Source organism: Trachurus japonicus, chromosome 10 (assembly GCF_045865225.1).
Source record: "Trachurus japonicus isolate A0001 chromosome 10, Traja_1.0".
Taxonomy (NCBI): Eukaryota; Metazoa; Chordata; class Actinopteri; order Carangiformes; family Carangidae; genus Trachurus; species Trachurus japonicus.
Genome location: NC_140916.1, coordinates 25,550,835 through 25,567,293, shown reverse-complemented (window position 1 = coordinate 25,567,293; position 16,459 = coordinate 25,550,835). Strand labels below are relative to the sequence as shown.

At 44.5% G+C, this 16,459-nt stretch overlaps 1 protein-coding gene across 1 annotated transcript in view; it reads right to left on the bottom strand.

Annotated features, from left to right (window-relative positions):
• efnb1 (ephrin-B1) overlaps positions 1 to 9,246 on the bottom strand; it is a 60,392-nt gene extending 51,146 nt beyond the window's left edge. Inside the window, exon 1 of the mRNA XM_085788374.1 lies at positions 8,180 to 9,246. Within this exon, the coding sequence (XP_085644500.1) occupies positions 8,180 to 8,295 (116 nt within the window). The 5' untranslated portion in view covers positions 8,296 to 9,246. The remainder of the gene's footprint in view (positions 1 to 8,179) is intronic.
• Positions 9,247 to 16,459: the final 7,213 nt, after the last annotated feature.

The window sequence follows — 16,459 nt, the reverse complement described above, 5'->3', positions numbered from 1 at the left end:
AAATCTCCAGTTAACATCTGAAAATTTTGGGGCACACATTTACATAGAAACACACCGAGAATGGGCAAGAAAGGGACTGCTCAAGCTAGATTACCGTAGAAATTAGTAGTTTTTGCTCAATGCCTGGGGAGCCTAATGGTGGTAAAGTCCTGAGGATTATACACTGTGCCATTTCCATGCTCCCCCTAATAGTCTCCATGTCCTGCCTCTGTATGCCATAGATGGATTATGATGCTTTATAATTAACATGGGGGAGGGGGGTAGTTACAGACCGCCCATCTGCCACGCTGACACACTTACGGGGGGTATCCCTTGGGAAAAGGGGGCCGCTACCACACTATTCCATTACTTTATCATTCTATCATTCTATTATCCTACCACTCCATTCAATTACACTGTCACTCCATTAGTGTACTCATAACAGTGAACAAAGAGCTCCATGATGATCATAAATGATATGTTCAGGGCTGGTTGGGTATGGTCATGCTTCATCCAGTAAAATATTACCTGTTACAAAAGTATAGCTCATTGGTTCCACTGAAGGAGCCACAGGTAATTCAGCTGCTCCCACAAGAATATTATTATAATATAATATAATATAATATAATATAATATAATATTATATTATATTATATTATATTATATTATATTATATTATATTATATTATATTATATTAATGCACTATTTGTGGAACAGAAAAAACACTTGAAAAGCCCATTTTGATCTCTTGACATTGACATATGTTTGACAATGGAAAATAACTCATGGTCCACTTACTAGCTTTTTTGAGAGTGTTTGCCAAGGTCTTCTTTTCATAAGAAGTATAACAAAAGCTAGGATTACAATTACTAGTGAAGGTGAACTTGAGCTGTTTTTTCCTGTTCACTGTCTTTTGTAGTTTTCGTGATTGAGTGTAATCAGAAGCAAGTAAAATGGGTGCTAAAGCTTGTGAGCAGACCTTGGGTCGTGACTTTTGGTCTGCTATGTTTTTCACAATTTTATGGTATGTACTATATTTCCAGGAAAAAATGTAAAATTACTCATAAAGTCAGTGCATTTGAGGATTTTATTTTATTTTATTTTTTTATTTATTTATTTTAACATACTTTTTAGATGTTGTAGATGTGACTGAAAGCTTGAGATAAAGCTGGGAGAAAAAGCTAGAAAGTTAGAGTTGGGTCAGGATATTATGGTCTAATATACTTTTTGTTTTGTTTTTTAGATATGGTTGAACGCTTCAGAAACAGATGAAAAATTACATAATAATGCACATTGAGTTGATACTTACACTTTAGGAAATGCTGCTAAAAGTTGAGGGAAAAGTTCTTAAAAGTTGGAAAATTCAGTGTAAGATTTTTTTTTGTAGTTTTTTTGTGGCTGAAAGGTCCTGAAAAAGTTAGTCAACATACTAATTAGGCAAGGAAGAGGGCATTGAGTTAAAATTCTTTTTCTTCTTTGTTTTTCAGCATTAAAAAAAAAGCAAGAAAAAACTGTCTACGCTTGCATCATAATTTCAACTGCTCAGTTTCTCAGTAAAACCACAACAGGACTCTGAGCCCTCCTCTGTTCATTTTTTCTGGTCATTATTTGTTGGGATCCGTCATCCTCTTCCCCAAAGTCCTGGCACATTAAATTCAAACTTTCCCACAAAAGTCTTTGGAGTGCCACAAACTGGGGGAAAACAGATCCCTCGCTGCCTGTATGCTGGTGACAACTCATGACGTCTTAAAGAACTTGTAGTGCAGCTGGCTGTTAAGGTTGCCTGCCCGCTGTTTGGGCCTGGCGACTGATGAGGTCTGCCTCCACAGCACAGAGGGGTTCTCTGAGAAAGAGTTAAGTCTATGAGGTCAGTCCGGAGGAGGAGGTTACGAGTTCCCGAGTCGGAGCCGCAGGGGTAATGGTTTTAGAGATGGCTGTCACACAGATCCGTTCCACTGTCCAACACCGCCGCTGATCTCCACCAATCCAAGTCCGCTTGCTTTTCAATCGCTCAACTTCTCTCTGCCTGTCCCCTTTTCTTCTTTTCTCCCACTCTTTCCCCCTCGCACTGACACATGGAAGTAATCTGGGAGCTCTATGCTGGACTGAAAGGATGTGCGGTTGAGCCCAGGACTGCGTTTCAACGCTCTACATTAGCTTCCTTTCCTCTCCTGTTTAATCCCCTTATTTTCAGCTGCTCTTATGTAAAAGAACTAAGATGGCAAACAAAAGGCAGACTTTGCCCATTCAACTTTTTTCCCCACTTCCTGTAACTCTGCATCGCTACATTTTCTCTTGATTCAGCTAAAGCACAGTCGAGGCGGCGCACAGAAATCTTAAGGGAAGCTTTCCAGCGCCTGTGCCTCTGCTTGGCAGAGCTGGAGCTGATGGGAACTTCCTGGTCGCTGCCAGCCAGGCCTCCGTCTAATGAAGCCTGGTCGCTAACTGCCTGTAAGGCAGCCACTGTTCAGCCACTCCACACTCGTCCACCGCTCGGCCCTCGACACTTTCACAGGGGCACACTGGCACGCTCCTAACACTTCCTTAATGCTCCACTGTGGCTGGACAAAGAACAATAGCACACCGACATGCACTCTCAAGCACTCATTCACAGCCATAAGCCTATACTTGTCCTTTTCATATGAGCCTTAGTGTCCTTTAATTGCAGTGTGAAAACAGATACGGAGTAAAAATAAACAATACCCATATTGATTTGCAATTTATTTTTACAAAATAATGGGACTTGCAATTATTGGACCGTAAAGAGTGAATATCTAATACTTGTGTTTGTTTTGGTTCACTTAGGGTGAATGTGAATGTGGTTCTCTGCTAGAAAAACAAAAACTAGGTTGAGTAATACAAAGTTTCGACAGTTTTTGTCATATTTTAATGACTCACCACAGACACCATAAGCCCATGTCTGTCACGCCTGTATGACTATCTCGAAGTTTCATTCTCTGGTTGTCAAGATATTTATCAGTGGCCTATTCAAGGGCTATTACCGGGCTATTATTTTCATTATCAATTGATTGTCTATTACTTTTTTTGGTCTGACTCCAGAAAATAAAGATTCAAATTCCAAATGATACAAAACAGAAAAGCAGGAAATTCTCAGGCCTAAGAATCAGGAAGCGCACGCTTTGTGTTTGATAAATTATAGGCAATTTATCAGTTTTAAGTATCAGCAGATATAAAGATATATATACCTTGAAACAGTATCAATATCATTGTGAGCTGTCAGAGAATGTTCTTTTCTTTATATTGGTTTCTATCCTCCTCACATCCCCTGGTGTATAAGATGGTTGCACCAGTGTAATGAAGTATCTTGATCTGTCAGTTGTTTTAAATCCCTGGGTAAATAAAAAAAACTCAGACATTCCTGTCTGGTTAGTTCCTCAGCTGAAGTTCTAGGAAATGAAGTCAGTATAGTATACACTGATACTGTGACAATATTTGAATTGTGCCATGACACAAGATTTTATCAATACATGACAAATTTTTAAAGTTTTCTGTTGATTGTGTTTGACCACCAACTGATCAATAGATTAATCTTTTCAAAACTCTGCTCTCCCAAGCGATTCATTACATTCAGCTGCTGTCCCAGTTGTAATGTGCCCTGAAAGAAAACTGACTGCAGCTCCGACTCACGAGGACCAGAACATGAAGGAGAAAAAAAAACATGGCTTGCAAAAAAAAAAAAAAAAAAAAGAATTAGTTGCAAGCCGGGGAATGAAGCTCGGATTCATGTGCACCACTGCTTGCATATAAAGACATGAACGCATCAATAACACACAAAAAGCACAATGATCAGTTTTCAGTGATGTGGCAGCCAAACCACCAGCGGATAAAGTGAGTCCATCTGGAGCGAAACCATGATGGAAAAAAACAGCATTTTTTCCATGAAATATCCTAAAGCACTGCAGCCCCTTTCTCAGTCCAGGTGCCTCACGTAGATAACCAAATGAAGAATCTGTCGTTACACACCACTGAAACAACAGCCATGTCGACACAGAAGTGCACACATAAAAGCAAACGCAGCTGTCCTTATAGTGAGACACAGGGTGCCTTTACAGCACTGTGGGCCAGTTGCTATCCACAAGTATTTCTTATTGCTCGGCCCTCTCTCTTTCTCTCTGAGTGGGGCTCAGGCTCTAAGTCCTCTCTGTGTGTAATGAGATCTGTATCATGGGGAAACATGATCAGAGTCTAAAGGGGGGAGAGAGGGGGGACTCAGGGAGGCAAGGAGAGAGAAGGTGTATATCGCAAAGGGGTAAAGGGGGCAAGCAGCAGGGCGCGGGGCAGGCAAGAAACAAAAACAGGCCTCTGACCCTCTCAGCAGTGACCCGCGGTGCAGCGAGCAACAGAGGGGAGCGTTCAGTGGACTCCTTTGCAAGGAACCAAATCCTGTTTCAGGTCTCGTCCTGGAGTTTCATCCGGCCCTTGTTCAACAGGTTGCGGCGGATTCGAGTTTTGCAATCGCATGCTTGTTTTTTTAACCTCGCTCTGAAATCCTGGTTATATTTAAATGTCAACGCTGTAGAGCTTTTGTGAACGTCACTTCACGGGAGCCAAAGGTTGCTCTTGTGTTCAAGAATAAACCTTGACAGCATTTCCTTTTGATAACAGCAGCTTCCAAAAGCAAAGATAAGGCAGAAGTTTGTTTTGTCCTAATTACCTCATGTGTTTTTTCCCCTCTCCAATTATCCTTCCAAAAAAAGCAAATCAGGAAAACAAAACTTTAACTTAATTAGGCGTTCTGTGCAGCTATTCTACTAATAGCAGACAAATAAAATTATGCTGTCTTCAAAAGGTAGTTAACAATAAACTTGCCACCTCATCATGTGAAAGTACAGGGGCCCCTTTGCCTCCTTAAAAAAGTAAAAAAGTTCCAACATTAAATTGCTCCTCTATTTTGGAAAAAAAAATAACCTTATTTGCTAAATATCACAGTGGTAATCAAATCTGGAGTAATCATCGTCAAACCCACTGAACCTTAAAACCACGCAAGCACGTTATAAACCAAATCAGTCAACTGTTAAACTGTGAGCCAGGCAGCTGAGGTCAACAGAGAGCGAAATAAGATGAGTAAGTAAAGGCCCACAGCAGCAGAGGCTTTAGTGGACTTTTATCAACACAAACGCCTCTCTTTCTGTCAGGCTATTTTGTGCTCTTTTGTGGGGCCTCAAAACTGATCGAGGCCAGAAAAATGTCTGCAAACGCTTTCCAAGCCTCACCAAGATGCTACGAGTTCAACACTATTCCAGCAGACTCCTGGCCGGCCTGTGGCTGTTTTCCTCGCCGCCGCCGCGCGCTATCAAATGTGCCAGCGTGTTTTCCATCTCCCTCCCATCATCTTGTTTGTCTCCTGAGCCGCTGCAAACAGGGCTGGTGGTAGCTACGGGGTCATGAGGTAAATATTAGCTAAGGAGGGTTAGAGGACGTGCAGCAACCACTCAAAACAACCTTGTCAGATTATCATTAAAATGGCATCGCTGCAGCATTCCCAAGCACACTGCGAGCGTGCATGTGTGAGCGTGATGTATGGACTCCCTCCTGTACGTCGCGGCGCTGGCTTCAGCCAAACCGACGGGACGTGATCAGTCATAACAAAGTGACATTTTCTGGCATAATCCCACTCAGCTAAATGAGAACTAATCCGATTTGCTCTGATCAAATGTTAGGCAGTTCTTTACCGGGCTGGGGACGTTGACACATCCAGCCTTCTTCTGCACAGTTGCCCCCCCCCACCGCCACACACACACACACATCAGCACCACCACCACCAGCAACCCCACCCCACAATCATCCAGCCTCAAATTAAATATCAAAAAAGGTCTGATACATCCTGCAGCAAAGCTAAACACTTAGGGATGTTTTCTTCTTCTTCCTCTTCTCTCCAGATTTCCGGGCTTACAGCAATGATGTATGTTGCCTGTTCAAGCATGCTGGGAGGAAATCAATTAAGCAAACCCCAGTTATTGATAATGCAGAAGCTGGAGTGATAGCATCCTCACATGGAAATCCATAACGGTGAACGCTCAAGGGGACGCGCACTATAAACCTTGCACGCACACGTAAGGAAAAAAACCACACACACACACACACACACACACACACATACGTACACAACATAGTGGCCCAAACCTGCTGGTTTCCTATACTTTGTCTCATAACTCATGGCCTGTAGGGAGGCGCTGGTATTGTTATATATCGTGTGTATGTGGTACAGTGTGCAAGCAGAGGGCCAGATTAATTTATTAGCTGAGGCAGCACTGCTCCCCAAAGTAGGTACAGGAAGTAAGACATCGTAAATCTAGATAAGTCACCAGATAGTGTACTGTACATTTCTATAGGCCTCCTCTCTGTCTGTTATTCCTATGGAGCAATACAGGCCAAGACAGGGAGATGGAGTTTAAAACAACAAACAGGGAAGACAGACATATATACCTTTTTTTATTGCCAATCAGACACCGAAAAACGGGTTTGTCTTTTGTTATTGCAAAGCCTGCATGCAGCAAGATAATTGTCTATTGTTTTCTAAGTGCAGAGCAGCAGGATAATTAGGTTGAGAGAACACAGAGCAGAGTGCATTATTGTTCCACTGTGAACTTTATGAAATATTCGGCCGGCATGGGGATTTTTACAAGGAGCAGAGTGAAAGGAACAGATGGAGAAATGATCTTCCAATCCCTAAACCCAGCGTGGTAACCTTCTAAGACATTCCCTCCAGGTGACATCATCAATCAATAAATGTCTCCCCCATTTCTTTTTTTTTCTTTTTTATCATTTGTCTTCCCATAGCTGACACAAGGTGTGGGTTTTTGTGCAGGGGTTATATGTGCGTGTATATCTCCGTCTGATGACGCTCATTGTTCCACTACCTCTGCAGCTATAGTCAAATAAAAGCTGATGGGCCGTAAGTCTTACCATTAGGACCAGGCCACACACGCACGCACACACACACACCTATCTACCCACACTCCAGTGAACATGGCAGCAATATTCATACTCGCTGACTGCACAACGAGCTCCTATGACATCTGACATTTGGGGGATAAATCATGGATTCACTTGAATGAATAAGTTCTAGTTATAAGCTGGTCGAGCTACTCTCCATTTCCCCTCACTGCTGTGAACTCAAATGAAGGTCAGCTCCTCAGCCCCAACCACACAGACATTCAGGAGATTGAAGGTTTTTTTTTCCCTCCCCTCCCTCTTTTAGTTTATTTTCCCCTTATGTATGCTTTCCAACATCATGCAAATGTGGGAGTCAAGTCTAAGTGGGTGATAATTGTTACCAGAGTGTGTTTTATTATCAGCAGTCTGGGCTCACTCTGCTTGTTTTGATGGGAATAATATAAATTTACAGGAGAGGGGGAAGAAATGCCTTGTTTCAGCTGCTGGCTTTTTGAGAAACTTGATTTGATGTTGGGAAAGAAATAAAGCTGGATTCAAGCCAGGGCAATTAAGAAAAATTTAATTAATTTCAAGCATTTGCTCCTCTTACGTCTGAAATCCTGTTATAGATTTCCTTTTTTCTGTGTACTGTGTACTGTGTGTACACGGGGGGAACTGAATTCAAACTTAGGAGACCTGGGACGCAGTGTGGCCTGGCCCTTGCAGAGGCCAGACAGAGCCCCGTGTTCAGGGCTGCTGAGACGGGCTGAATGAGGGGGGGCAACCTGTGCTACCGCTTGACACGCTTGGCATGTTTTACCTGTCTTTTGCTGTTTCGGTCTTCAGCAAATGGCATCGGCTACACGGAAACTTGGGAAGGGGAAAAGAAGGGGTGGACAAAGCCATAACTCCCAGGTAGCCCTGATTTAAGTGTCCCAGCAGACCTCCCCTCTGGTAACATACAGGTGCATGTAATGCAGTTATGAATTGCTATAATTAAACATCTATTATTGTGATTGAAGTGAGGCCTGGCGTGGGCTATTATGTGTAAGCCTTTAAACTTGTGTGTTTCTCTGGTGTTGGGAAATTCCCCACAGAGGAATAAATCAGCACCAAACTCTGCGGCGCAGCAGTGACAATTAAAACTAAATAAATTATGTTCTTTTTGAGATAATTGCTACATTTAACAGAACATTTAACCCAGCTTGCACACAATGGCAACTTTTCCCGTAATGTTAGTCCTCCATTACGCACACACCCTGCGAGTTTGGCATGCTTTTACAAATGAAATACGAGACTTACTTGGAATTCTGTGAGCTCCAAATTATAGTCTCCAGCGATTTCGCCGAAGGTAACGCCGACCTGCACATTAAAATAAAGATCCAGAGGTAATACTTCCAACAACCGAGTCCCGCCATTCTGATATATGTACAGACTGGGAGCCGATTAGTCAGAGCGTCGGACTGTGCGCCTGGCAGCCTTTATCTGTGGTTCGCCCGGTGGGAAGGTGAGCTACGATCAGTCGGGAGCATGTGAGGTCGATATCAGATACATGTCCCTCTGTCCGACTTCTTGAAAAAATGCTCCAGACCCCGGTGTCCTTGACTGAACTGTCCGCAGGACGTGAGAAGACACCCCTCGCTTCTTGGTAGGATCTGAAAGGAAAGCAGCCCCCGAGTGTCCTGATTGACCTGTGGCTGAGACAAAAACAGCCCTTCACCACCTCCTCTTCTTCTTTACTCTGAAGAGAGAAGTCGACGGCGAGATCTGCTGTGAGATGAGACCGATCTAAAGCAGTCGTTCAGTTTTTTTGGAGACACAATCTGGCGATGCGGCTGCCTGATGAAGCGCTGCGCCGTGCCTTTTGTCAAAGCTCCCCTGATGGTGTCTGTACCTGTCGCTGTATATAGCTACCCTACAGATGACCACATTCATCCATCAGTCACAACTCCGCAGCACGCTGGGAATCCCGAGGTCCACTTCATTCCAGTGTTATCTTTCACTCCTCCCTCCCCTTTTGCTATTCTTCTTCGCAAAGGAATTGAGTTTCTATTGTAAATATTCCTCCCGGCTCTCAGCGCCGTTCCGCGTGCGTGTTGCGCTCCAGCAGGGCAAGCCTCTCTAGTCCAACTCGGACATGCTGCGTGGCCGGTGCGTAAAAATACAACTGCCCTCTTCTCCTTCCTTTTCGCTCGCTGTGCGGACGCAAAGAAGGGGGAAAAAAGTGCCGAGGGAAGGTTAGACCCGCTCACCAGCCCGCTCGGTGCGTCTAAATCCGCTCGCCAGCGCTTCCATGCCGGTGTACGCTTGTTATCCGTCTGTAAAAACTCTCCGTGCTCCGGTGTGTGCGGCAGCTCCTGCTCAACTGTAACCCGAGCCGAGCACAGCGAAGGTGGGAGGGGAGGAGGAGGAGGAGGAGGAGGGGGGCGAGGAGAGGGGAGCGGAGCGGAGGGAGGGAGGGAGGGCGATGGCGGGGGGAGGGAGGGGGGCAGCCCACAGTGCGAGCCGCGGCCAATCACAGCGCTCTGTCCGAACTTGGAAGCAGGAAGCGAAGGCATTTATGGGGACGTGGAGGGGTGGATGGTGGGTAGAAGGAGGGGTGGTGTGTGAGTGTGTGTTGGTGGTGGTGGAAGAAGAAGGGGGGGTCTGTTATTGGGTTGACCCCACATCTCCACCCCCCACCTCCTCGGCCTGAGCCATCCACTCAAATTGAAATGAACTTTGGAGTTATTCGTCATACCAAAAGCTTTTGTAGGGACAAGGAGCGCGACAGGCTGCGGGAGCGTGCGTGAAAAGTGCTTAGAGGAGCAAAACTTTGGCCTCTTTTTAAATCCAGGACCTCGATGACCCTGCTCATCCCGAATTTTGCTAATATATGCCATAAGATTTCTATAATACCCCCCACCACCACCACCTATATAGAGAGTTATAATTATCTCAGTGGTAGGTAGGATAAGTGAATTTTTAATATGTTTTGATTCTTTGAAAAAAAAAAATCTTCTAGGATACTTAACCGTGTAGGATTACAGTATGTTATTCTGGTCCTTTCTTTTTTTTCCTCTTTGAAGGGAATGATGATTAATGGTCTCTTTGGATCTCTTCCTAGTTGTCCCCTTCTGGGATAATGAACTGCATGAGAACTTAGTCTCCAGTGTCAATAGACAATAGACGGTCGGTAGCCTATAGTCATCGGTCTATTCATTCATTGAGGAAGAAACGCTTGACACATAATTGATCATGTCCATGTCTGTGCCCCCTTTGTGTGTGCATATCAATGTGTGTGTGTGTGTGTGAGTGTGTGTGAGTGTGAGTGAGAGAGAGAGAGTGAAAGAAGGGGAGAGTTTCCCTTAATTTCCGTGCATTTATTCAATCAATGCCGCCCCCTAATGGTTGTGATGAAACAGATTCACAGAGTACAGGAGGGGAATTCAGAGTAATTGGAAAGGAAAGATAACAGACATTTACAGACATGTCTCTTTGTTCCTTAAATCATTTGTATTACACACTGTTGTGGGTTGACAGCCCATAAATCTTTATGAAACTGTAGACTCACTATCAGCCTCACGCCCAAATTGTTATACACTCTAATTATGTGAGTGTATTTATGTTTGTATGTGTTTTATGTGTGTGTTTTATGTGTGTGTGTGTGTAGGCTGAGTGTGTGTCATAATAGAGGCCACAGAAGTTGGAGTGCCATAGCTGCGTCCTAAGGAGCCTGGCTACAGACTATCATAGTGTTGTCATAGTAACAGCAAACATAGGCCAGTTGCCACAGAGCTGGCATGTCCCATCTGATGGCCTAGACGTAGCCATATGGGACAACCGATACCTCAGCAGCCAATCAAATGGTCACAGATAGATACCTGATCTGCTGCGAGCCAATGAGACGCCTCCCGTGTACAACTTTGACGGCTGTCACAGCTGCGGCCAACGCTGACTGACCAATGACTGACTGCGGGACAATGATGGCGGACATACCAAGCTGTTGTTGTAAGACTCTGATCAAACCACAGTCTGGGATCAGCAGAATCAAAAACACACCATAAGCCAAGTACAACACCATACAGAGAGCTTTGCCTTGGGAAGTAATCTCAACAAATCATCACTGACAGTATGCACCAGTACACGTGGTGCGAGAACAAAACATCATATACAGCACAGAGGGATTGTAGAGGATATGTAGCAGATAATGGACTGTCCACATTACTCTACATAAACACAAAAACTTTATGCAATGTGACACAGTGCAGTAGCTGCATGTAAGGACAAAGGAGCGCATTGGGCTACTCATGTTCACTCAAACTCTCCATGGAGCGCAGTGTACTTTTTTTTTTCCTCCTCAGACAGCCACCTATAAAATACAGGCATTTTCAAGTAATGAGGTCATCATGTTAATCTTTATAGGTGGCTGATTAGTGCTTCTATAAATAGCCAGAATGTACTTTGATACCTCAGTAGCTCATATGCAGACATTCCCCCTATGCTTCAGAAAGTAGGGCTGCAGCTAGGTAATTTTCAGTAATGATAATTGTTTTGATGAATTAGATCATGACAAAAATCTCCCCGTACCAAATCTGACACCTTCAAACTGCTGGTCTGCAGCCACGAAAGCCCTGTGAGGCTGGAATAGGCACAGTTGTGCTTTCAAGCTGAATGCTAAGGTCAGCATATTAACATGCTGACAATGCTACTGTGCTTCTGCTAAGCAGGTATAATGTTTACCATGTACACCATCAGCTTGTTACCACGCTAACATTGGCTAATTAGCATTATTCACAGCTGAGACTGCTTGGAAAGTGTTAGCCTATCAAGAATTAGGCCTACAGATTGAAATTATGACACGATAAAGGGGCTGGAGGAAAAGTCAGAGGGTCATCAATGTTATTGCAGTTCATCCTGAGGGGTAGGCTTATATGAATGTACCAAATTTTATTGCAACCCATTCAAAAGCTGTTGAAATGTCTTAGGCCTACTTGAAACCAAAAATATCAACATCATGGTGCTGATAGAGGAAAAGTCAATGGGTAATCGTAGTCATAAGGATCAGCTTATACTCCATAAGAACTAGTTCATTTAATGCTATGCCCGACAATGTCAGAAATCACAAGTATTTAGTTGTTCTGAAAGGTCGCTCTGGAAGTTGGAGTAGAAAGCCTGTGATATTGCTTAAACATGGTGATAATGGTGTTCATTTTCAGGCAGTCTCTCCTGAAAGGCATTAATAGCCTGGTACATGAAAAGTGACAGAAATAGCTGTGTTAAGAGTGGGGAGGAAAAAAAGAGCAAGAGAGAGAGAAGTTCAAAGCCATCTTGCTGCCTCACCTCTGCAAAGCTGACCACTCACAGCTTGAACAGGATGTGAATGTCAGATTGTTGGTTTTTCAGAAAATGTACAGAAGTGGTTGAACACGGTCTTCCCTAATGTGCTGTCAGGAGGGTCTGAGGGGAGGAGGGTCCCCAAATTACTCAGCCATCTGACAAGCAGTCGTGAAGATGCATTAATGGCCACTAAAGGATTCATCCACTAGAAACTAAAATGTCTAAAAAACTTCCCAGCAAATTCATGTAGCAGTTAAGATGTAGCAGTCTAAAGTCCAAAGTGTTGGAGCAAAAGACCAACATGCCGCAATCACAGCTAGAAATGTCCTGTTTATACTGTAGCAGAAGCAGGAAATCCTTTCGTTTAGGAGGCTAAAACCAGAGAATATTTTGCATTCTTTCTATATGAAATGATAGAGCTATTATTAATTGCTGTAAATTATTATTCAATGCCATTACTCATTGTCTAATTGTTTGTTTAAGCTCTAAAACGAAGAATAGTTAATCATTTGCTGTAGCTTTTGTTTTCTGCTCTCTGAAACTCCAAGATGAACCTTGGTGCTGAGGACATAGCTCCTTCCCAATCTGATATTTACGCTTGGTAAACACTGAAACCATGACATCATCGTTCCGGGATGAAGGCTCTGTGGGTCTGCAGTCAGTCCAGCAACCTCAGAGAAAATAAATCACAGTTAAAGTGGCCTCTTCTTGCTTTTAATCTGCCCTTAATGAAGTCTGGCACAATTCCCTCTCTGGTGTGGCTCCATGACACGGCAGTGATCTACGGGGCCAGGCTTGGAGACCAGAGGGCTGCGGCCTCGGTCGAGCTGTTGGAGATGTGGTTACAGCCTGGGCTGCACAGATCCAGGTATGAGCGGAGACCCTTTGGCATGCACGGGGTCAAGTGGTTAACCCCTTTTTATCTGGAGAGGACAAGGAACATGTGACTCAGATGTTCCAGCTGTAATCAATATTGAACAGCCATTAACCACTGAGACAACACACCCTCACAAACACGCACACACAGGCACTTAACAGCACATGTTTCCCGTCCATCTCACGCACTGTAATGCACTCGCTAAAGGAAACACAAGGGCACAAACGCAAACAACATGGACTAACTCCAAACACTGAGCCGACTGTAACAGTGGGAAAATTCTGTTAATGTAAACCAACTATTTTCGGAGGCAGACACTTGAAAAGTTGTTGTATGAGCCATTCGTGCTGCTTTGATTTCACTGTAACAGCAGCAGGGCCAAACACAACAGCTGGGGGCATCCGCAGACGTACATTTCCTGTTTGTGGCTGATTGCTGTCCAGACGTCTTCCTCTTCTCTCATCTCGTTCTGCTTCCTCACTCTTCGTCCTCTCCCTTACTCATCTCAGCGATCACGACTGACAGGAAAGCACTGATTACAGACAAATAACAATCTGTGCCAAACACGTCCTCGATTTAACATCCCAGCAGGTGATGTAAGCAAAAAAACATCTTTTCGTCTCCTTTCCACGTCTCTCCAATCAGTAATTAGGACTGATAACAAGCCGAGACAATAGATGTTTGGTGTATAGCCATCTTTGTCTACATATAAACATTGTGAAATCTTGATAACAATCCTGACTAGTAGCTGGTTGTGATCCTCCCAGCTTCACTCACCACGGCTCCCCTGCATTATACCTTTTTAGTCTCTCAGATGAGATTAGAATTTGAAAAGAGAAACTGTTCTTTGATGCTAAATATCAAAGAACTCGACGCTCAACAATTCCCCGTGAAAAAAATGGGCCAAAAGTTGGGACAGGAACGCTCACAGACACACATGTTATTAACTCCCTGTGATTATTTGTCAGCGTAAACTGCATTTTGTAGGCCCGTGGCCCGAAGGGTTTAGAGATGAGCTAAATTGATGGAGAGAATATGCCAAATGCTGGCCCTGGGGGGGTGTTCTGTCCATTCTAATAGAATTACAAGCCTCTGATAGATGAGTCTTTTCTCCAAGGCTACTTGTCTGTCAAACATTAGGTCACACTCAGCTTCCACACTCGGATGAGGGGGGGGTGGTAAAGGGGGCTCAAGGCACAGAGAAGAAAACGTCTCGAGAGGTGCCTCGCTCCCTGCCAAGAAAAGGAGGGCAACAAAAGTGAAAAAGGGTTAGGGGAGAGAGAGGGAGGACCGGGTGAAAGAGAGAGGGTGGGAGCCGGTGATGGGAGAAAGTGAAATGAGTGAGGGTGGGGGGTTGAAGAAAGAGGGGAGAGTGAGAAGGGTACAAAGGGGTGCATTCGAATCCACTCTAATCAAGGCCTGTGTGATGTGTGATGGACAGGACCTGCGGACGTGCCTTCTTTTCAGTTTGAGTGTGTGTGTGTGTGTGTGTGTGTGTGTGTGTGTGTGTGTGTGTGTGTGTGTGTGTGTGTGAGAGAGAGAGTTTCTGTGGACGGTGTGACGATGGGAGGGGCCAGGCCTCTAGTAGAGATGTCTACTGCCAGCAGCCTGAATGGGACAAAGACCTGAATAGAAACTTCAAAGCGACCTCTGTGAGCTCAGCCCCCCCCCCCCCCCATCGCCACCACCACCACCACCACCTCTTCTTCACAGTCCCTTGGCTGTGTGATGGTCAACAAGCTTCTGCTCAAGTGGAGTGTGTCTATGTGTGTGTCTGCATGCGTGCGTGTGTGTGTGTGTGCATGTGTGAGTCTGTTATTTTCTGACTGCTACATGCATTTCTTGGCAGCTTTGCGTGCAGTGTGGATTTCAAGTGTGTCGGTCTGTCCGTGTGTGTTTCTTTCTTACGCTGGGATGTGTGTGTGTGTGTGTTTGCTTTAAAGAGCAGACTGCAGGATGCAGATATAATTGGAGCAGGGGATCTGACTCATTGCTCTCTCTCTCTGAACTGAGTGCTGGCTCTCTTTGGCAGGGTTGGAAGTGAAACAAGTAGCCCACAGAGCTGACGTGTTGAAGAAATTATTGTTGCTAAATGATACAGAGGGATTTAGCGTCTAATTTGATCCCAGTGTCCTTACTGATTTTGGCCTGTGCTATGATCTTGCGGTGTGCGTCATCTAATTCTATTTGGCTGTGGTTCAGGGCCTCTAATGATCCTCCACTTATCACCCCTCTCTCTGTACAGTAGACACTCCTCAAAGTGTCTCTCCCAGAACAGCTAATAGCCTAACACAACTCTGATGACTACTACACAGAGTCTTTCTGCATGGGCCCCTGAGAAAAACAGGAAGACCACAGGGTGATGGCCAGGTCACGCACACAGATAAGATTTGTGTATGTGTTCTGTGGGCTTCGGCATTTGTGTTATCATGTGTGCATGTGTGTGTGTGTGTGTGTGTGTGTTTGCAGGCCTCACAAAGGTATCTGTCCTGTCCAAGCCCACTTGCACCAGTCAAGAGTCAGGTCAGGCTCCAAAGCCCCTGGGATCAACGTGTCATTGTTGCTGCCTGGTGTCACTGACATGTCCTCAGTGACATCATCACCTGGGGACACTGAACAGATGATTCATTTCTATTCAGTGCCCAGCTGAAGAGCCATTAGAACCCACCTCTAATCAGAGTACAGAATAAAGTAGCCCCATCAACCTCATCAGCGGTGCCTTTTTTTTTTTTTTTTTTTTAAATCCTCTCCTGGCAGGTGTATTGTGGTGGCGTAGGCTGCTGCAGCTTTGATCATATATTTATATTTTAAGAGATAGAACAGTAGTCTTGCACGCAGGCACAGTCCTTGTGTTGAGAAATATCCTCTCAATATGCCTTTAAATCATTAAATCTAGCAGTTTCCCTGTCATCTGTCTCTGGGAAAATACGCTTATGTTTGAGCTATAGAAAATCACATTGAGATAACCTTATCTGCAGATAGAATGTTATCTGTCATCCTGATTATGTCATGTGTTTTCAGCTGAGCGTTATTCTGTGCAGCTATAAATAAAGAGGCCATAAAAATCCTGGAGGAGGTCTGTAATGTGTAATGCCCACACACACACACATACACACAATGCGGTAATTGTGACACGCCTGTAAAACAAAGACGCAAGAATAATCATAGCTAATGTGCACATGCCTGAAATACACACTCTGAGGGAACAGGGTGGGACCGCACCCTAGCGTGCTGCTGTTGAAGAGGGGAATACACAAACACACCTCTGGGCAACTAACAATGTACACCAAAAAACCACACTTTAAACCCAGGGAGACAAACTCCTAAATCTGAGGGTGTCCTTGTTGGTAAGCAGCTGAGGGTGCACGAGTGCTCTCAGCCGCATC